Source organism: Mchenga conophoros, linkage group LG20 (genome assembly GCF_057382185.1).
Source record: "Mchenga conophoros isolate Kocher_MC1m ecotype Shallow Benthic linkage group LG20, M_conophoros_male_GT1.1, whole genome shotgun sequence".
Classification (NCBI taxonomy): domain Eukaryota; kingdom Metazoa; phylum Chordata; class Actinopteri; order Cichliformes; family Cichlidae; genus Mchenga; species Mchenga conophoros.
The window spans coordinates 10237769-10260541 of NC_140545.1; the positions used below are offsets into that span (position 1 = coordinate 10237769).

At 41.1% G+C, this 22773-nt stretch overlaps 4 protein-coding genes across 4 annotated transcripts in view; 3 read left to right on the plus strand and 1 right to left on the minus strand.

Annotated features, from left to right (window-relative positions):
• The first annotated feature begins 3090 nt into the window (after positions 1-3090).
• mad2l2 (mitotic arrest deficient 2 like 2) lies at positions 3091-8025 on the plus strand. The gene is made up of 8 exons (XM_085261049.1): positions 3091-3462; positions 3732-3850; positions 3949-4020; positions 4115-4215; positions 4318-4412; positions 5291-5364; positions 5448-5540; positions 5631-8025. The coding sequence occupies exons 1-8, from the start codon at positions 3423-3425 to the stop codon at positions 5667-5669; spliced, it is 633 nt and encodes a 210-aa protein (XP_085117175.1). The 5' UTR covers positions 3091-3422; the 3' UTR covers positions 5670-8025.
• smim1 (small integral membrane protein 1) lies at positions 6750-8799 on the minus strand. The gene is made up of 2 exons (XM_085261050.1): positions 8659-8799; positions 6750-8225 (listed from the first exon to the last, which is right to left on the minus strand). Exons 1-2 carry the CDS (start codon positions 8751-8753, stop codon positions 8099-8101), a joined length of 222 nt encoding a protein of 73 aa, XP_085117176.1. The 5' UTR covers positions 8754-8799; the 3' UTR covers positions 6750-8098.
• A 5749-nt stretch (positions 8800-14548) lies between these two features.
• tmem82 (transmembrane protein 82) lies at positions 14549-19371 on the plus strand. Its single transcript, XM_085260423.1, has 7 exons — positions 14549-14623; positions 14730-15192; positions 15299-15368; positions 15535-15733; positions 15896-16310; positions 16492-16679; positions 17170-19371. Exons 2-7 carry the CDS (start codon positions 15099-15101, stop codon positions 17248-17250), a joined length of 1047 nt encoding a protein of 348 aa, XP_085116549.1. The 5' UTR covers positions 14549-14623; positions 14730-15098; the 3' UTR covers positions 17251-19371.
• Positions 19372-20824: 1453 nt separating this feature from the next.
• Positions 20825-22773, plus strand: part of spen (spen family transcriptional repressor) — a 29813-nt gene continuing 27864 nt past the window's right edge. The window contains exon 1 of the mRNA XM_085261048.1: positions 20825-21219. Within this exon, the coding sequence (XP_085117174.1) occupies positions 21137-21219 (83 nt within the window). The 5' untranslated portion in view covers positions 20825-21136. The remainder of the gene's footprint in view (positions 21220-22773) is intronic.

The window sequence follows — 22773 nt, forward strand, 5'->3', positions numbered from 1 at the left end:
ATAATATGCAATGAACTGAGAGCATGTCCGCGATGTGTCACATGCGTAATATATGGCCTGAGGATGTTATCCAAATAAATTATAGATTGTGCTGAGAAACGGTAACGTTCGCACAGAAAATCATCAGGAAATGATAAAATGTCCAAACGCGCTCTAATCACTCTCTCCCAGCGGAGAGCTCTGCGGAGAATTTGGGCTTCACGATCTACTGGCTCTTCAAGGAAGTGGCACGCCATGTCCGACACTTCCTACTGTCAGGTTTCCGACAAAGGGGCGGAGACAGTCAGGGTTAGTTGTAGTAAACCTGCTAGGGGGCAGGTTAGCTTCACGGAGTGTGTCGTCATAGTGACTCACTCAGGCTTCAGCTGAACTCGCTTTGTGAAACCGAAAACCCAGAGTTTTCGTTAACTCAGGGTATACTTACTCAGTTTTTCCACTAAACCGGCTTCCTGAAACAGGGCCCTAAACTTAGAAAAACACATTAAGACAATAACAAAATCAGCTTACTATCACCTTACGAATATATCAAGGATAAAAGATCTGATGTCTCAACAGGACCTGGAAAAACTAGTCCATGCATTCATCTTTAGTAGGCTTGATTACTGTAACAGCATCTTTACAGGTCTACCTAAAAAATCAGTCAGACAACTACAGCTCATTCAGAACTCTGCTGCTCGAGTCCTCACTAAGACCAAAAAAGTGGACCACATCAGTCCAGCTCTGAGGTCCTTACACTGGCTGCCTGTCCGTCAGAGGATAGACTTTAAAGTTCTGATGCTGGTCTATAAAGCTCTGAATGGTTTAGGACCAAAATACATCAGTGACCTCCTGACCCAGTATGAACCATCCAGATCCCTCAGGTCATCTGGATCCGGTCTTTTATCAGTTCCCAGAGTCAGAACCAGACACGGAGAAGCTGCATTCAGCTTTTATGCTCCTTATATCTGGAACAAACTCCCAGAAAGCCTCAGATCAGCTGAAACACTCAGTTTATTTAAATCCAGGTTGAAGACTCACCTGTTCTCAGCTGCATTTGAATAAAGCACCAAATCCACACTTTAAGCTTAAATTTCAAAACTTACATTTAACTACTGATTTTATCTACTGTTCTGATTTTATCTGTTTTGATTTTATATACTGTTGTTTGTTTGTTTGTTTGTTAATTAGTTAGTTAGTTTATTTGCTTGTTTTATTCAATTTTAAATCATGCTTTTTATTTGTTCTTGTTTCTAATGTCTCTGTAAAGCACTTTGAATCACCTTGTTGTTGAATTGTGCTATACAAATAAACTTGCCTTGCCTTGCCTTGCCATTATTTCATATTTATTACTTCCCCCTCCTCATTGCTTTATTATTGTAGCTCATAGTATATACAGTATTCTGAAGAAGGTCTAAAATGTCACTGTGTGTGTGTGCATGTGTGTGTTTTATGTATATGGATTTTTTTAAATTATTACTCATGATATAACATTGTCCAGACATGGCTGGTAAGGACATGAGGAGGAAACAGTAGGAGCTGTGTGAGGCTGCTAAAGGCAGTGCTATAACATTTTTCTGTCATCATTTTATTATAGATTAAGTGCAAGAGTTGTTAGGTGTGGATAATTAGATTATAGTTTATTGCAATAACAAGTTGTGCCTTGTTCTCAGATAGACAGCAAGTGGAGAGTGATATATGAAATAATGGGATGGAAGGAAGAAGAGAAGCAAAGAGTGATTCACAGGCAGAGCCTAAATTATTTCTCACAGTTTTTTGTTGCCTTATGGTTCCAAGCGCTGTCACCAATCTTTGTATTTTGTTATTATCTCATGACACTTGTTTAATCAGCTACCATCTCTCCTATGGACTTTTTAATGTCTACAGTCTCAGATCAACACAGCCCTGACCTTCCCATATTAGATTCTTGATGAATGTGTGTTGTTGTTATTCAACCTGGTTCAATGTGCCCCTTTTTAACTTTGAGCACCCGCCCCTTTAAACCTCTCTGCACGGCCCTGCCTCAAAGCAAACTGCACTGTCCATCTTACGTGTTGCGCAATAATGTTTAACACTTAGTATTTACTGTTATGTTCCCATAGATCATCATGATGTTGTTTATCCCTTGTTAAATGCTTGTTTTCTTTTTTCTTTCTCAACAGGTGATCCAGGTGATTGATATATGTATTTTTGTCTGCTTATTTTGTTGGTTTTTGTTTTTTGCCCTTTATCCCCGTCCCTCTTCTCCGCTGTTTTTTCCTCTTTCTTTCTCCCTTTTCTTTTCCTCATTCAAGTCTGTCCCGTATCTAGCAAGTGAAAATAAAAAATAAAATAAACAATAAAAGGTGAATCAAATAGACCATTACGGCAAGGCTGGGATCGTCCATTTGGTAAAGTAAATCCGTTGGGCATCTTTCTTCGCCTTTAGACAATAATTCTGATGGCAAAAGAGCCAAACGGGACAGGCAAAAAAAAAAAAAGAGAGAGTGAAGAGGACTTTTGATGTAAGTTAGCATTTGAATTCAAACAACCAAAAAATGTAAAAAGAAAAAGAATAAGCGTAATAAACAGATTGTTGTGATTGTCTAAATAACCAGGTATAACATTAGTCACCCTTAGTTAGGCTGCATATGATTTACTGTTTTAATTCAATATGTTTCATGCGTAATTGGTATGTTTTCATATTTATGAGCAATGGGACACCTCGGGATGGCATAACCTTGCCGAGGAGACAGAATACCTGCATTCGGCAAGACTGATAATTAAGGATATTTTCATTCATGAAGCTGTCATAGCAAGTATAAAACCATAACTAAAAAATTAAAACCAACTTTTAAAAAATCTGATAATTATCTAATAATTGGTAATTATCAAAACAAAATTGTGAACTCAATTAATTAGTGAAATAAAGCCTATTATCAATTATAATATAATAAAATATAATATAATATAAGACAAAAATAAATGTTTCAGTGCTTTTTGCCAATCACCTCGCGGTATTATTATTATTATTATTATTATTATTATGTAATAACTGTTGCGGAAAAAAAAGGTGGAAACTAAAAATAAAACAAACGGTCCATATCACGTCATCACAAGTGGACGGCAGAGTACGCAATTGTAAACAACGAGTGACGTCACCTCGGCGGGCGACGAAGCTTCGCGTACAAAAAAAAAGAAATGCCGCGGTTCGGGTCGGCAGGTTGCTAATGTCTCCGGGTGTCTTCATGTGGACCGTTGCGGGTTTTTTTTAAACACGTGTAAAATTCTGTAAAAACTGAACTTCTTATCGCTTCGGTTGTCAGGTACAGCAGCAACAAAAAACGAGATATTGAACCATTAAAATCAATACGAGGACCGGTAAGACTGCTGCTTTACACAAGTTAGCAAGTCGTACAGAAAATTAAGCATTTAAATTTAATTTTGCTGAACCAGGGGAGTAAAACATGACAACTCTAACGAGGCAAGATCTCAATTTTGGGCAAGGTAAGGCCATTAAAGGAATATATATATACCAGGTCTGGTCAGCTCGGCGAGACTACTGTTAATTTTCCAATAGGTAGTTGTCCCCCTTGCAAAGTCATGGGCATATGGAACCTACATAAACCATGCTGTCACTGTCTGCCTGGGTTTTACTATGAATTAAAGTGAGCTAAGTAGGCGACGCTATATTGCTGAATGTTTGCATTGGGTTTGGCGGGACTTTGTCACATTAGCAAGAACACGAGAGGTTTTATTGTTCGCATGTTTTCCAGTGGTTGCTGACATTCTGTGTGAATTCCTGGAGGTCGCTATTCATCTCATCCTGTATGTCCGTGAGGTTTATCCCTCTGGGATATTTCAGAAGCGAAAGAAGTACAACGTACCTGTGCAGGTACTGTTTTATGTGTTATTACTATTTGTTTGCAGCTGTTAGGTGTGTGCATATTAGCTTCTCTAATACAGGACTTCTGTTGGTGTGTTTTATTCCAGATGTCATGTCACCCAGAGCTGAATCAGTATATCCAAGATACACTACACTGTATAAAGCCACTCATTGAAAAGGTAAGCTATGTCCTGAAAGTGACGGGTCAATGTCACACAAAGTGTACTCTCATTTCTCCTCTTACTGCTCTGATATCCTCCATTCGCCTCTTAGAACGATGCAGAGAAGGTGGTTGTGGTCATCATGGACAAAGAGCATCATCCAGTAGAGAGATTTGTTTTCGAGATTTCCCAGCCACCACTGCTCTCCATCAGGTTGCCCTCCACATTTTAATGTTTACTAAAAAGAAGCATCTTTCCGTTGAAATACATTTTTACTGTGACACTGGTCACTGACTGCTATTTGTGTTTTCACAGCTCAGACACGTTGCTGTCACACGTGGAGCAGCTGCTGAGGGCATTCATCCTGAAGATCAGCGTGTGTGATGCTGTTTTAAATAGTAATCCACCAGGTAATGTCATCGTGGCTCACCGGAAGAGAAGACAATTACATACATGCTTATATACTCATATACTCTGCAAAAGTTTTGGAAAGATTTTTAAATGATATCCTTTAAGTCACATGATTCAGCACAAAGTCTTGCCTAAGCAGCTTAAGAGGATTCTCTTCATTACTGGGGTAAATATTTGTGTTCACCTTTGGAAGATAGGAGGTGCATAAATTGATTTACCCATTAGCAAATGATTTACATTCATTTAAGTCTGTGCTCACTTTTCTTCATTGCAAACACCACATACTCCTTTAAAGGCTTACAGACACAAACTAACTCATTCACTTGGCACACATAAACATGAGAACACACCAAATCTACCTCAGAAAACTGTCAGAACTCTTAATGTCAGAAAGCCTTCCAAGAAGACAGAGTAAAGGTCAATTTTGATTGTGTATATATATACCTTATTTTATTTGACTTTGCCCTTTGACTGTACTTGAGATTATTTATATATTTTTGGATTTTAGATAACATTTTCTTTAAAAAAAATTCCATTAAAACGTGACACGGAAATACAGTCAAAGGTTTAGTTTTTTTGTTTGTTTTTTGACAGGTGTTGTATGCAGTTAAAATTTAAAACATTACAATTTCTAAAATGGAAACCAATTGGGGTTTCATTTTGAAATACCTGTAGAGTTTTCTATATTTATTATTGCTAATTAATAAGACAAAAGTATTTCTTATCAGATTAATTGATGGAATAATCAAGCCTTTGTCAGAAATCTATGCCAATTAAACTGAAGTCCAGAGAAAGGTGACATTATAGTGCACATAAGGTGGTATGGGCTCATAGATTTGACTGATTGAACTGTTTTACTTTTCTTTTTTTGTCACAGGGTGTTCGTTTACAGTACTAGTACATACCAGAGATGCTGCTACTCGCAATATGGAGAAGGTTCAAGTAATTAAGGTGAGGTGTTTAAATGCACTTACTCAGAAACACAGAATTGTTATTTACATGTGTTGGTCACATTAATGTGTTTGCCTCTGCAGGATTTTCCATGGATAGTCGCTGATGAGCAAGAAGTCCACATGCAGGAGCCTAGACTCATTCCACTAAAGACTATGACTTCTGATATAGTAAAGGTAAGCAGAAGCATCCCATTCACTGATTCATTTAATGGTGAATTATTGTCATCTGCATGTCCACATTGTTTGGTTGTTTGCCTTTAACAGATGCAGCTGTATGTGGAAGAGAGAGCCCAGAAAACATAGATGCTTTCTTAGCAGAAACCATGCTGCAGGAGATAATCTGTGACACCAGGGAATCCCAGGCAGAATCTTCAACACAGCCTATCAGTGCTGAATTGATGAGTTGTTGAGGAACACATGGGGAGAGAGTGATGTTCCCTGTGAAATGTATTTTTATGAGGTCCATTAACTTTGCTTCTGGCGGCGTTAAAGGTTGGACTCGCACACTGGGTTGATAGAAGTCCTTTATCATCAGCGTGGGCCATTTTCTCATTCCACATAAATGCGTGATTATGGTTCTGTTTGTGAAATTCTGGGCCGTTGGTTAAAATGTATATATTTTTTATTTATTTCCCGTTATGTGCCAGGAAAGTCTTTCAGCTCTTCATCACACTCCACTGCTAAATATCATCCTTTTTGCTGATAGCAGTCAAGTCTGATATTGTCATGAATGTGGTCAGTGTAGCTGTGCATCCGTGCTGATACGTAATGTATTTTGTTGTTTTTTGAATGGAGATTTTTAGGGTAACCGGATGGAAATGTCCTTGTAACTCTATGAAATTCAAAGCATATGGAAATCAGGAAAACAGTGTAGTATGTACCATTAACACCAGTCTGTAAACTGAGATGACAGTTGTATTGTTAGTGCAATAATATTACTCTGTTTCTTTGTAGGCAGATTTATTTGCTGAAACTCCCACAGACAGCCTGTCCTTATAACTCCACATGGAGGTCGTCTGTCAGTCTGTCTCACTCTGTTTATTGTACGGTGTCTTAACTCTCTGTAATGTCCTGCCGAGCAGTTTCTTGCATGGTGTCCACAGCAGCATCTATCAGGAAAGCCTTCCTGGAGTTTCTGTGAAGTTAAAGGATTTCGTTGTGTGCATTTGCAACCAGGGGTAGCATTCTCTTCTATTGTTGGATGGCAAATAGAAAGTTCTAATGGAGCATTTGATTTTTTTTTCCGTTCACAGAAGTTTGTTTTAATATGTGAAAGTTTATTAAACTCAAAAAAAAAACAAACAAACCAAAAAACGAACTGTAATGTAAATAAAGGTCTTGGTATAAGAATTCAAGGACCCAAACACATGACAGGAGGAAGAGTAACATCTGAAATCTGAATCTTTTAACAAGTTGAAGTCATACAAACAGGTGGTTAATTCCACCAAGGGGCAAAAAACAAACCAAGTGCTACAGGAGGAAATCTAACAAAAACCAATAATGTGCGAGAAATAAACTAACACAGGGAAAATGGGGAAAACAGTTTGTCTTTGTACAACCGAGCTGTCGGCTTTCAATCTGCCGTTTGGGAAATGATGCACAGGAGGTCTAAATACCACGGAGACTGATTAGCTACATGAAGTGTCTCACAAAGTAGTTCTGGCACAAGAATATGAGTTTTCCTGTCTGACAGCAGATCATTTATGGTCTGCATAACAATAGCTAGAATACCACATTAACACAAGATCTTCAGCCTTGCATGCAACTGAACTGTTTACAGTGCTTTTAAATGTAAATGGTTGGTATTGTTTGCACAATGATTCATAGGCATTAACTTTCACGTCAGTTTAGCCCTTAATAAACTTAAAGCTTAAATTTAATTTGTATTGTTTGCAGGATTGTGTCATATGAAACCAAAAGACACTTCATAGATTTAAAATATTAAAATGATCTGATACCACACGAACACGACAGGCTCTCTAAAGTTCAGTTCATTAAGAAAACACAGAGGTTGTGTTCTTTTATGAAAAACAGAGATAACTTAGATTGAGTTGAGGTTTAAAAATAGATCACTTTTTAGCATAAAAGTAAAAAAGTAGGTTTTTAAACATCCATTTTGTCTTTACTGCGTAGTGATGTACTGGAGTATGTGTGTGGAGTAGATGTGTTAAATACAAATGTATTAAAGGAAGCTGAGATCCAAAACTGTTGAAGCTGCAGTTGTTCAGAACAATTGGGAAGAAATCGAACAAAAGCAGAAGGTCTGGATGAGTTTGAGTGTCACTAAAAGACCAGCAGTAGCAAACATTAAACTTACTCAGTCAACTTCCACAGTGGCTGATCTTCAAATGACTCACAAATGTTTGTCTAAACTATTGCTCACCCTCAGTCTAAACCAAGGTGATCTAAGACTCCTGCAGTCCACAGAAATACCACAGTCAGTAGATCCAAAGGTATCTCCTGCCCAAAGGAGTTTATCTCTAGTTATCAGTTTGGACAAAAAAACAGCCTGATATTTTTGGAGAAGGATATGAATTAATATTTTACACTTCATAGAACATCATATAATGATATAACTCCATTTTCATGTGCCGTAGTATCAGTATGAACCATGAATTTGTATATTTTCTGATCACAATAAATCCGATTCAGTCACAGCTCATTCTGCATATGAAGCTTGTGCTTTTTTGGTGTGTTTTAAATCTCTTTTCTCTCCTGACCTCCTGGTTCCCCTACGGGCATCGATGGATGTAGTACCCCATCACATATCCTATGATGTAAACTGCCACCAGTGCAGCTACGGCTCCTGCTGCTTTTACTACTATTCCAGTCCTGCCGACACACATGCTGTTGCAGATCCTGTGAATGGGAAAGAAAGGGGGCGGGTTTATTTGGTACCTGTGGTTTGGTACCTATGGTGGATGTAAGCTTAATTTTAATGGATTAATAACATGACCCCACTCTACACCTTTAAAACAAAGTTATACCACAGTTCATTCAGAACTTTGAGCGATCCCATTCACAGACACACAAACACTGTCAAAAACACAAGTTCCCTGGAGGAAGTAACTACATATCATTTAAACTATAAAAAATAGGTTGCAGGAAGTTTAAGTGAGATGGATACATGGATAAAACCTATTACAACCTTTCTCCTACACTTGATTTAAACTGTATGGTCAATGTCAAACTCATAAAACCTGGATTCTTTTTATTAAACACATTTAACCTTTGTCAGTTTAACTTAGTCCTCATGTGGTGTCAAGCCCAGCTGCTATCCTCTAAGTCTCACCTCCTCAGTGAGGACTGTGAAGCCTCTACATTCATGTTGATGTTGTCCTCATTCCAGCGGTCGTACTGCACGCTGCCGGAACCGTTGGAGTCCATGAGGACAGTTTTCCTTCGTCTCAGGGGCTGATCTGCTGGAATCACCGCTCACTCACTGCTTCAGTGTTGAGCTTCACTGCGCTCTGAAACAGCGAGTTTGGACAGTTGTGTCTTCGTAACAAAATACTAACACTTTTAGGGTATCTTAAAGTCAATCAAATATCTTGGGGCTAAACCATAGCTCATGACTGAAATAAACCAGTTCAAAAAGCAGTGACTGAAGGATTACAAATTCCCTTTATATCCTCACAGTCTTACAAAAGTCTTGCTCACCTGTAGGAGTCACAAACACTCACCAGCCTGCTTAGGAATCTCTGCTCTCCGGCACTTGTAAATCAGCGACTGAGACGAAGGGCTGTGCCTCAGCCTGTCATAAGTCCTTTGCTCCTAATCCATCTGTTGTTTTTGACCCTGTTAAATGACTCTTTCTCAGTGATAAAGGCCAGCTCGATGTGGTTTGTTAGTCTCCTGTTTCAGCAGAGCCTGTGCAGATAGTGCACTGCTTAGCAAAGATAGTTGATTTTGTAGAGTTTAATGGTTTGGGCTAAACACAACAGCATGCAGGTTTACTGAAAAGGCAAAATGCAGTACTGTAGTACAGTCCGTGTACTGTTTCAGACACATAATTCAATGATCCCTGCGACTTACTTTAATTACAGTGCATACAAGGTAATACCTCAAAAGAAGCAAAGGGATTTTGTTTTTACTTACCTTGAAGTGTCATATTTTAAGCTGAGAAGTTGAGTTAATGAGAATCCTGCGTGTGAACGAAGTCGTTAAGTTGATTTAACCAGTCTGGTTAACAAACATTCAAATCATTTGATCCTTGAAATCGGAAGGAAGAAGAATCGCGGTAGAAGACTTCAGCACTTTGGATTGACAATCTGCAAGGATATAGTGGATCCTAATAAGACTACAGCTTGCACCAGTGTTGTTTCACTCTGCTTTAGACATTCTGCAGGTAGAGGTAGAGACTCATTCATCATTAACTTGAATGCTGTACACTGCTGCCCACTTATGGACACGCACTGAGCTTGCCTGCAGCCTATTTCTCCTTTCCCTATGTGATACATCTCCCACAAACCTAAAAATAATAAGCAATATTGTACTTCTTTAGATTTTCTTTCTAAGGAGCCAGACTTTCAGATATTTTAACTGGTCTTGAGCAACAGTTCTCCAGGGTTTCTGACGGTCTTTCAAAGTCTTTCTTTAAATATTGACTGTGTTTTCACTCGTTTTTCAGTCCAGTCCTTGTAGCTCAACATTTTAAGAGAAATATTTGTTTTTGTTAACACTGACATTGAAATTTTAAAAAAAGGCACCAAAAAGACACCTAACTCAAGGGACATAACAGACAACTTAGCAAGGAACAATGTTACATTGTATCTTAGGCCCCCAAAAGGTTGATTCTGTTCATCTGGACGTGGCGTTTTCAGTGGGAGAAACGTTTCGTCGCTCATCCAAGTGTCTTCTTCAGTCTCAGCTGACTGCAGGTTTCCCCAGCCTTATAAACAGTACATTTGCATAATGACTGAAACCAGCCTACTGAATGAACAGTGGGCTGTGAGGTCAGTTCCTTGATCATTAATATGAAAATTGTCATGACCACCAACAACCACTCAAACCAGTGATCCTCCCTGTCCAGGATGTGTCCATCCTCATCACTGAAAGAGTGTCACCTGGCTTGTAGGTATGAACAGACTGCAGTCCTGGCCCGACGAGTTAGCTCTTCTGTCTTGTGCCATCCGCTTAGCGGCTAAGTGGTATGAGGGGGGAGTCAGGTAGGCTCTTTATGTGAAAAGGGAAAGACCATCTCTGAATCGAGGAGGGGGCCTAAGTGTACATCTTTCACCATCTTACAATGCTGTGATTGCAGCCATTCCCCAACTCTCTGTGAATGGTGCTCATGGCCATTGATCAGTGGTTGTTGGTCAATGGTCATGAGAATTTGCATATTAATGATCAAGGAATTGACCTCACAGTCCACTGTTGATTCAGTGGGCTAGTTTTAGTTATTGTGCAAATGTACTGTTGATAAGATTTGGGGAAACCTGCAGTCAGCTGAGACTGAAGAAGTCACTTGGATGAGCGACGAAACGTTTCTCCCACAAAATGCTACGTCCAGATGAACAGAATCAACTTTTTGCGATTTCCTTACCTGGATGATTGAGCATGCATCAAGACCAGTGTTGGGTAAGTTACTTTAAATTAGTAACTTAGTTACATTACTAGTTACTTCTATTAAAAGTAACCCAGTTACTTCAAGTTACTCGTTACTTTCAGAGTAACTAGTTACTAGGGAAAGTAACTTTGGTTTAACTCAGAATTCTCTTGTTAATGTGTTGCCTCAGTAACTGGATACCCAGCAAGATTGCCAGTCTTCTAGCTTGCTTACTTGCCACAAGTGCACTGTGCCACCTACCAATAGAAAGGAAAAAATAATGTGCACATTTCCACGAGAGAAATCCCACGCCTGATTCTATCCTAGCCATTCTATCCTCGCTTTTTACATCCAACACAAAAACTGCAGTCGTGGTGCTTTTGATTGTACTCAGAACTCGGAAATTCTGCCTTCTGAATAGGAAGATGTAGGTAACACCAGACTGCAGATGAGCTGCATACAGAGCTGGACTGGGACAAAAAAATCGTCCCAGGCATTTTGACTAGAGACCGGCCACCATTATAGGAAAAATCATAAAGCCTTTGAATGAAAATAAGCACTGTTGTGACAGTGATGTTCACTGTTCTGATGGTATATATGTATCAATCTATCAATTGTTTGTTGTAAGACTCAGATAATTATTTTTTTTAAAAGTGAGACATTTTAAATGAGAATAAGAAAGTATTTCCTTGTGCCCCCCTTTCCCTTTTAATTCCCTACATGGACCTCTGGCAACACTTTGCTAGACCCGCCCCTGCACAGTTACCAGCTGTCAGCTACTTAGAAAAGGATCCTGGTGTTATTTGTCTCTCAGAAACAGTTCATAACTTCTCTTCAACTCATTCATGTCACCTAAAAGGTAAACCTGTTTCTCCATCACAGCTCTGATGATTCAGTAAGGACATCTCCTGGTTTCATCTTCATGTTTCCCTCTCACCACATATCCAAACCGATATCATGACCAGCAGCTTTACAGCTGTGGCTCCAGCCAACATCAGCTGATACTAGAAATTAATATTAAATAAATTCTAACAACAGCTGATCAAGCTTAAACGTGCTGCTGTTGTTTACTGCGACATCCGCTGGTTTCCTCTTTCTGGCGCAAAGTGGGCGATAAACAAACAAGAGAGAAAAGCCGATCAGCTGATCATTGATCAGTTTCATGATTGAAGTAGAAACAGGAGAGAGATGGTGAGAGGATGAGAGAAGAAGAGGCAACTGTGCAGCAAAGACACAGAGTAACTCCAGTTTTGTGTCTTTTTCATTGTAGCTGAAACATAAACTGTGTTCCTTTTCACCTCAATACGAAACGCGTAATAATTTCTCTGAATACGAGACGATTCCGTTTTTTACTAGACGGTTGGCAACTCTAATAATTAACCTTATGAACAAAATAAAGTTCAACATCAGTAACATAGCACCACCCAGCTGTATAGAAACTCCGTCATGCTAGCTAGCACGCAGTACGAAAAAGTCAGCACAACAAAAATAAACTCCAACTAAACTTGGTTCATATCTGACCCAGATGGACTGCAGGTCGTAACTTCTTACCTGAAGTTCAGTTCACCTGACACTCTCGGACCAGCGGCCGCTTCGGGTCTCTCCTCTTGCCTCCCTTTTCCTTCATCCACCTGCTGGTTTCCACCACTTGCTAATGTTATTGAATCTGTGAGAGCTAGCTCTGCGATAGCCACCACACGAAGTAACGAATAACGAGCCTATCTAAATCCCAGTAACGAGTAACGCGTTCCCGGTTTTGGCATAATAACTAGTTACCGTGCTCGTTACCACAATAATAACGTAGTTACTGTAACGCGTTACTTAATAACGAGTTAGTCCCAACACTGATCAAGACATTGTATCTTATGGCACTTGGTTACTACAAGAATGTGACGAAAACACGCAATTTGTTCCAGTTTCTTTCACTGAGTCTAAATATCAAAGATGACACAGTTTAGCAGGGATACAAAGTAATTTTTGCAACAACAAGGTGATTCATGGTTAGTAGTGTGTCCTTAAAAAAGACCTGACATAAGACCTGAGGGACGGATCTGGTCCTTCAGCTGATCTATCCACTGTTCACTGAAGCTTCAAAGGAAATGGTGTCAGTGGAAGGGTGGCTGTCAGGAAGCCATTCTTAAGGAATCACTCTCATTATAGAAGGAGGAGGTCAGAAAAGAGGTGCAACAAGTGAATGTCAACAGCCATATGTATAACACTGTGGAGGCTGGTTTAGGGACACCTTTTAGCCAGTCTTGTCAAAACTGATGAAATTATGAACACAGAAACACAGATTTTGATTTTGAGCCACCATACACGACCATTTGGAAAGAGTGTGATTTGGATCATTGCCATAAAGTCATTGCCAAACACACTGCCAATGCAGTAAAAGCATAACTGAATAAACACACTGAATAACACACAAACAGTGGAACACTGACAGTCATGGGTTGGCCCCCAGCATTAATCGAGCAGAGTGGGATCATGTTGACAGAGAACAGAACAAAAGCCAGCCAACATCCAAAGAAGAGCTGGATGTCCTTAAAGAAGCCTGGAAAACTATTCCTGAAAACTACTTAAAGACATGACAAGAAAGCTGCCGAAGAGAGATCAGAGTGTGTTCAAAAATAACGGTGTTCATACCAAACACTGGCTGTCAAGTCTGTACTGTACAAACTGTTATACTGTATTTCTGTTAGGGTCCTGGGTTTTTGACTGAGTGTTTTGAGTTTCCTGTGTTTTTTGTCACTTTGTATTCTCATTGTTGGTCTTTAGTTACTCCCTTGAGTGTAGTTTCTTGTGTTCCGTGCTTTGTGTTTCCCTCTGTGTATTATTTTTCATCTCTAGCCTTTTGGTTCTTAGAGTTCTCTGCCTTATGGTTTATGTCTCTGTGTTTCTTAGTTGCTCTGTCTCCACTGTGTCTCAGTGTTATACTTCCTGTTTTACTTTGAAGGTCTGCGTCTCATGTGAGTGTATCCTGCTTTGCTTCCTTGTCTCGTCAGTTCTGATTTCTCCCAGCTGTGCTCTCCTTCTGTGTCTCATTCAGCCTTGTGTTTCTCTGTGTCGGTGTCCCGTCGTCCCTCATGGCTGTGTTTCTCTGTGTGGTTTCCCCGTGAGTTTACCTTATTCTTTCCCAGTTTCGTTTTTGTGTTGCATGCATTTTCCTTTCCAGCCAATAAAGCTGTGATTTTGTTCATCCCTCGTGTCTGAGAGCCTGCATTTTGGGTCCAACTCCTGCCTGCACACAGCTGACACCTGACGATTTCTTTGTACCGTTGCATTTTTCCAATAACACATGAGGTGACTTTTGCACACTGCTGTATATTTTGCTTCAAACAACTGTTTCTTGATGAGATAATAAAATATTTGTAGAAACATGACACTTGAACTTGTGCTTGCAGCTATATTTGAGCTCCATCTTCTCCCAACTTTAAATCTACCATTACACACCTCATCCCACACACTTGGTATAACTCAGGGGTAGGCAACTCCAGGCCTCGAGTGCTGGTATCCTGCAGGTTTTAGATCGCACCCTGGGTTAACACACCTGAATCAAATGATTAGTTCATTACCAGGCCTCTGGAGAACTTCAAGAAATGCTGAGGAGTCATTTAGCCCTTTAAATCAGCTGTGATGGATCATGGACACATCTAAAACCTCCAGGATACCGGCACTCGAGGCCTGGAGTTGCCTACCCATAACTCTTTAGGTAATTACTGTGCACACTCTAATTTCTTTTCACGTATTATTATTACAATATTGCTGTTTAATAATATTGCAAGTCTACAACTGTTTCTTGTGTTTAATGCCATCAGAATAATCCCACGCTGTTACGTGCAGATCACCACAGAACTCAGCGAATGCTTGCGACTATATTTCAGCGAGAGTGTAAAGTCTTTCCCATGGTGCAATAACCTCCACTATCTTGCCATGACTCAGGCCTGAGGGTGCCTCTGCTCCACTGACACTCAGTTGAACTTTGGTACAGGACACAGAACAGGCTTCTGGGTGAGCAAAGCACAACGCTGGGGCAACAGAAAGAAAACGGAAGCGCTGAGCTGATACTTCACAACACTGTAACGCGATCTATGAACCATAAAAGATGAATCTTGAGAGTGCAGATGCTTAAAGTAGCTTACTTTTATAGACATTCAAGGTGATTTTTCCTCCCTTGAGGTAGTACTATGTTCTCTTTCATCACATGGCTTCTTCCAACTTCCTACTTCTTACCAGGGTGGCTGACTCTAGATATAAATCCACTGGAAAGTTTACTCCAAGGTGAGTTCCTCATCCTTCAGCACGGCTGCGGGCCATTTATTAAAAGAGTAAATGTCTGAGGTTTGTTATTACTTGTGCTCGAAATTCACGGCTATCTGACCTGCAGGGCTGGTAGCTGCATGTGGGATCTCTGTGCTGTGCTCCCTGTTGAGAGTGCATTTATTCTTGGAGGAGAGGTGAGAGAGGTCTCCTCTTGTGTACAGACTTATGTGGTGTTTTGCTGAAGAATTTCCCATTTTCACTTTTAAAAATAATTGATTTTAGAGGGATTTCATCATCCACACAGTTTATTTTTATGTCTTTGATGTGACTTTTTTTTTCCCTCCTCCCTACAACTTGGAGCTGGAGTAAAAAAAATGGTGAAGACACATCAACTCGGAAGACATCCGGTCATCCGATAAGGACAAAACCTGGACTTACTGGGCTGCTTCAGTTTCTCTTTGTAACTGGGATACTGTGTGTAGTGGGCTCCCGTGTGGCCTCACTGGTGGTACTAGAATTCTGTCTTCGAGCTGTCTCTGGATTGGTTACAGCTGGACCAGTAAGAAACCAATTATGTGATAAAAATATATATGAATATGCCTCAGCTGTATAAGGTGATTTTTCTGTGGCTTACTCTGCTGAGTTGGTGTCAGGATGAGTCGCGACAGCCATCGTCGTCTGCTTTGATTCATTCATCACTCGTGCTCCTCTTTTTTCCCAGGAGTCGGGGAAATTTCTGCAGCAGCTGTTAGTTCAAAGCCAGTTCTCTCTGGGTTGCGCCCTAACCTGCAGTTTGCACTTTCTACACGAGGGGGCGGCGCAGCGCTGGCTATGCTTACTCCTGGCAGCAGCACTCAGCTGGTTTCTGGCTAGGCAGGCCACAAACCTGCTGCACCATGTCATAGCTCTGTATAAACTCCACAGCTCACAGGGCTACTGCGGCATTTGCATCAGCCTCCTCACATCGGGCAGCTCCCTGCTGCCCATGCTGTGCAGGACCATCATCATTACCTTCTCTGTGGCTGTGCTGGCTGCTGTTTCAACCATCAACCAACATTTCCTCTCTGCAACAGAAGCCCTTAGGTTTTGGACACCACTTACTATCTGCTATACGCTGTTGGTGGTGTACATGCAGGGTGAGAAACATTTAAAGACATAAGCCCTTACAAAGCAATATGCCAGTAGCATCACTTGCTTCTCAATTCCCCTGACTAATCACTACAGCATCTGTGGCTGATCTAAGACATTTTTTTTAGTTTGTTTAAATGCAAATGAAATACTTCTCCCTAATAGTCCTCTAATGTCATGGTTCTGTAGAAGAGCAACACCGTCTGCCTAGCAGCCAGGCCGTCCTCAACGCAGTGGTGGTGCGTCTCGGGGGTTTGATGGTCCTGATGCTGACTGTTGGACGCTGGGCAGACGTGTTCCACATCCTAATATGTTTCCTCGGAGAGGCTAGCTGTCTACTCCCCACCAAGGATCTGCTGGATGCAGCATCCTCACAGGTCAGTGAGTCTCCCTGGGAGCGGCACACGGGGCCAAAAGCACTTCGTTCCCACCGAGGCCTCCCAAAACTGGAGTAGAATATCAATATGTTCATTAGATGAGTCTCAAGATGACACTCGATTTTTCCAACTTGTATCCCGGGTGGAGAAGGTTTAAGACCCCCAAGACAGATTCAGGTCAACGTGATCTCTGACTCAGAATACTGAGTCTACTTTTCCTTTCACTGAGCTGACCTATTTAAAGTTGCGGGGTTTAAACAAAGTATAATGCAAAATAAAACAAATATAAAAAACCTTGCATCTGAATAGACTTTTAAGGTGAGTCGGGTCTGTTTTGCTATTAAAATGTAGCTCATGTGGTGATTGAGAATCATGCATATCAAGAAATCATGGCTACATTCACTAAGCTATATGTCTGGCTGTAGCTTAACAGCAGGCATGTCTTCAGTCACCCATGTTTCTAGCATCATATTTTGCTGTGTTCACACAGGATGAAGAGGATTATACAGAGTACAGAAGGAGGGAGCGTCAGCAAACACCACGAGCCTTCAAGAAGGAGCATCAGAGATAGGCACTCTGGGATTTTAAAGCCTGCACGTCTCTTTAATGGCACTATTTAGTGGAAATCATATCAAGGCAACGTTGCTTTCTACCTACAATGTAGTATACATTTTGTATTAAATATTTGACACAACTCATCATGTAAGGAATGTTTACAGTCTTTTCACATTTTCTAAAAGAACAATTTCATGGTTATCAACAACTATTCAATAGGCAGCCTTTCAACAAGTCCTGGAGTTCATTTTACTTCTTAGGATGCTAAGGATGTGTTTTTAAGCTTGTTTTCTTCCTGCTGGTTAGTCATACTGTTTCAACAATAATGGTTATCTGGGTCTGTGTGACCTCTTGGGAAGATTTACCGTTTGAGATCATTTCCAGTAGAGCAGATTAAGGTCAAAGTATTTTTTTTTTTTATTCAGTAGATTTCGCATTTCCCAGCATTTTCAGTTGAGAAGCAATACAAAACCCATTTTTTATATTTCACCAACGCTGAACCCCTTTCTTTTATTCTTGCAGTATAAGGTAGGCATTCAACAGAAACAGAATAATAAAGCTGCACAAAATAGGAAATTATTCCATTTATTGGAAAAAAAAAAAACCGACAGAAAATGTAAATTTAGACTCCCATATCACGTCGTCGTTTTTAACCATTAAAGCAGTCGCTGTTACAGCAGGTAAATGCACTCTACAGAGGAGCTAACATTACTAAGTGTAGTACTGACATGACTGCAAACATCCAATAACTGCATACCACACAGCCTGGGCAGTGGGTAAGCTTATTCGTTTATTGTTTTGTTGTTTGTTCACTTATTTCCCCGCGACAGGCCCGCAAACACCATTGTGCTCTGCTAGTGTTCAAAGGCTGTGTGCTTGAAAAGAAAAGGCAAAATGGCTGACGACAACGTTAGTGCTCCAAAGACACACAAAATGGCGTTAGACAAAGAAAAGGCTAGTTTACTTGATTATGCGTCGACCTTAGCTCCATTTTGTTGGACAAACACGCTGTTAAACAGCTAGCAAGCCGTATTAATTCACACTGTTGTTGTAATGGCAGCAAATTCGCTTTATTAGGCTACACTCAAAGGGGCTTTTTATGAGGAAGTTTGAGATACCGCCCTTCCAGCCTGTGCTACATTGTCTCAATAACAGTAGCCAAGGTTAAAGCCTGACTTCGTGTGACAATTTAACACCCATATCGAATTAAATCCACAATGTGTCGCCGGTGTTATGCCCATTAGATCTGTCTTTATTGAGAGCTGTGGACAGACAGAAACATATTCCATGAGAGGGTTTTTGTTATGTCAGTCCCGTCATCCCGTGTCAAAAAAAATTACAGGGGGAAACATTAGCCTGACGGTCCAGTTTCCACGATAATCCACGTCTGAAAATCACTGAAGATGAAATTTAGTTTTTGGTGTCTAGTCGATCCACCAAAATGAGAAATTGTACTCCCAGAGGTTTATTAGACTTTTAATGGAGTAAAGTTCCACATCAGGACGCTTTCAGTAGACATAGGGAGGACGCTCTGAGCACCCGAGTACGGTGAAAATGCCCATAGAACTGACTGAGCGCCGTTGTAACCTCCTCTGGAGATTTCCAGATTGTTCTGTCTTCATCTGATAGGCACAGTGGACGCATGCGCAAAGCAGTTTCGCGTGTCCCCTGTTACTGCATTTTAACGCAGGCGCACTTCTCCCTTTAAGTATTCTTAATATAGTAACAAAAGCAGAATAATGCCCCGCTGTAGTTGCAGCTTTATTTTCAAACCAAACAAGCCAGTGATCATTTTCCACAGGCAAAAAAAATTACAAATAAAAAAAAATAAAATAAAACAATTCAGCTCCAAGGAGGATTTGGGCACAACACAATGTGGAGAAAATAGTTGTTCATCTACCATTTTACTTAAATGTTGACGCCCCTCTTGATTATGTGGACATCATTCTTTGGTTCGTTATTTATCAGTCATGGTGGTCATTCAGAGAAAGTGTGCATGTTTTATAATGGGGATAGTCGGTCAAAGAAAAATACACACACACATACAGTTTGTATTTTCCCTTACAAGAGGGCTTATCGCCACTGTACTCTTGGACTTTTGGACAGGGGCCTGATTGTTTTGTGTTACTTATTAGCTTAAAGTAGAGCTCAGACCAGGTCAAAGTACTTGACTTAACAGCTCCCGGTGCCTTTTGTAACCCAGTAGTAGAAGCTGTTAAATATGTCAAAGCATCTTTTTTTTTTGTTGCTCTGACAGACTGCAGGTGCAACATGCAGAAGGCATATGTATCAATTCAAAGTTTAAAGGTTTCAAACACATTCAAACTACCTCAGTGTGGTAAAGTTTCTTACTGTAAACTTAGCCGTGTTGTCTCGAGTTTGCTGGATTGCTTTTCTGGACGATCCGGCTTGGGGATTCTGAATTTTGGGGATTTTATTTATTGTGTCACTGCCTCAGCTTTTCTTTCTTTTTTTTTTAAACTGATCTAGCAGTACGTTGATCTTTTCCATACAAAAGAACAGTTTCCCACATAAGTTTCATATCTGTCAAAATATGAAACTCATGAAAATCCACCTAAACTTCCTGTAATTTCACTTGACACACTGACAAGCAAACTATTTTCTGTCATACATAAGTTATGAATTATGTGGTTTCCCCTATTTCCCTGCAACAGTGCCTTATATCAGCTTATGTGGAAACATTTTTGTTTCAGTTTTCACACACTTAAGTGCAAAACTAAAGGGATAAACAGAAAGTGTATTGAACCCAACTGAACGAGACAAAAAGGCCCTCCTGTGGTGTTTTGTTCTGTTCCAGATAGCAGTCTACTCTAAAACATCCCACCAGTGTTGGGAAGACATAGCATATTATTCACACTAATTCAAGTTAAGGAGAAAAAAAAATCTCTTAAACTTATTATAACTTATTATAATAAGTTGGTCACAGATTAACTTGCAGCACATTCATGTTACATTATTAGCATGCAGAGTAGCCCACAGCTGTCCTTCAGTTTCCTGTTTCCTGTGTGCAAGTTTCCGCTTCAAGTGTCAAAAACTTCAACACAACCTGTGATTAGAATGAGAGTGCATCTAGTCTCCTGATTCTTATGAATGACTGGACTGCAGCTACTGCTGTTTCTGCTGATTTGTTGTGCAGACAAACAGAGCAGTGATCTGAAGTCCCAGCAGTTGGATATGGTAAATGAGTGCCAACCAGCTAAGTGACAGGGAACAACACTGAAGGCTTTTGTAACTTTTTAACATGTGAGCTGATGGCTCACTTTACAATTATGGGGTGACATTTTTTTGCCTGTGCTTTGATAACAACTGAACTATTACAACGTTGAAACATAAAAATACCAAACTTGGGCTCACTGTGTGCTGTGCGCAGGATGATTCACCTTGCCACACTTAACTGCCACTGATGGGATCCTCTTGTGAAGCTGCAGATGTCAAAGCACCACCATTCAACCAGGGGTTTTCTCACGCATGCGCAGGGGTGAAAGACCGTCTCATCGGGGGGGAAAAAAGAAGTTCACACACAAAGCCACGCCTGCGCGGTGTGCCTCTCATTACAAGCGAAGTTGCTGCATCTTTTTAGGAAGCTACATGCTTTCTTTCGACACCCAAAGGTCGCATGGTGTCAGGGACGCGCCTAGTCACGGGAACAGACCGGAGCGCGTTCATGAGGTGCAAGATCGCGCTTTAACACTGAAGAGTATCAAACAGCGTGCGGGGATACAGCCTAATGGTTTACATTGGGCCACAACGAGCAGTCAATGATTTGCGCCAAGCATCTTTTTTCTTGTCCGCCGTTTATTTTGCAGAGCTTTTGTATTTTGCACGGGGAGAAACGGACATAGCAAACTCATCTGTATGATCGGGGAGCAGGAGCACACAGTATGGTCCGGGAAACCAGACATTTATGGGTGGGAAATTTACCCGAAAATGTACGAGAGGAGAAAATTATTGAGCACTTCAAGCGGTGAGTAGAAACACAAATGAGCGGCGTGTGTGTATGTGTGTGTGTGTTTGTGCGCGTTTTGTAATGTTAAGAGCGGTGCACGTCCAGCATCTCTCTCTCTGTTGTGTCACATTTTAGAGAAGTCGGGATGAAGCAGGAGGTTTCCCTGTAGCAAAGTCCCATTTGGCAACTGTGCTGTCAGTCCCCCCTCTCTCTCTCCATACACACAATCCGAGCAGCAACAACAACACACGGTGCTCCTGCGTTTGAGCTGAGACGAAAAAGCAAAATCTGCTAGCACGCCTCAGCCAGCCCAAGCCAAGCAGCCAGCGGACATATGGTTTTGCCATTTTGACACGCTTATTAACTTGTCGAGCTAGGTGATAACTTTACTCACCCCTCTTACGTCTTCCTGGTGCGCATTGCCAGCAGGCTGATTTTTAAGCAGGCTGACTTTTAAGCAGCGTACCTTTCCACCGGGTGACCGTAAAGAAGGGGCTTTTTCTTGTTTATTGTTTATTGTTTTTGTGGTGCACAGTCAGTGTAAACAAAGTTCAGTCTACCCGGAGAGCCCCGTGCTTTTATACGTGCCCGCATCTCCGGCAGACACCATAAAGTCTCTGTGTTTGCTTCTGCTGTCTGACTCGACTCTGTGAGTTTGTCAGGTCACTGCTTCCAGTCAGACCTGCACACACAGACACACACACACACACACCGCGGTGTATTAGCACGCTGTGCACCCATCTATGAGAGCGTGCCGTTTGCTCCGTTCCTACATCTTAACACAAGTCTGTAGAAGCCGAAAGGTGACGCCGTCACGCCGCCGTCCACGCTGCAACATCGCCGCGGCAAACTGGCTGTGATTGACCGGGCTCGGCTGTGCCGCGGAGCAGATGTGCAGTGCTGTAACGCTGTAGTGTTTACAGAAAATGGTTGTTAAAACGGCGCTGACTCGCACAGCCTGCAGCGTGATCTGATTTCAGGGAAGATCAGACAGCATATCCATGTATACACACGCACACACATGTATATTTGTAATGCAGCCTGCCATAATCGCACTGAGCTCCATTGCTACTTTTGGTTAAGAGCGAGCCGCTGGAGACTGTGTGCCTTTAGCTCTTTGTTATCTTCCTCGGGCTGAACAATGATTTAAATACGTTTTCTTTCTATTTTTTTTCCCTGCGTGTGGCTTTCACGGTTGTCTGCGCGCTCTCGCCTCTCTCCTCTCTCGGCTGTCAAGGAAATAGCAGCCCGCGTCTCCGTTCATATGCTGGAAACCAGACAGCCCCAAAAACACCAGTTTGCCCATATGAGACCTTTTTTTTTATTGTTGTTGTTTTGGATTTTTAATTATTATCACTGTGTGGGCGTCGCCATATCGGATGAAAGCTGCTAAATGGCAACATTAATCCTTAATAACCACAGTGTAACCGAAAGCCATACTCGTCCCACAGCACCCCCCACCTCCCCCACCCTCATCCAAACCTACAGCTGGATGAAATATAAAAACAGATGATGTGCATTTGGTGCTTTGCCCTCTCGCGGTCTTATTATTTGCAGTGGGTTGATGCAGAG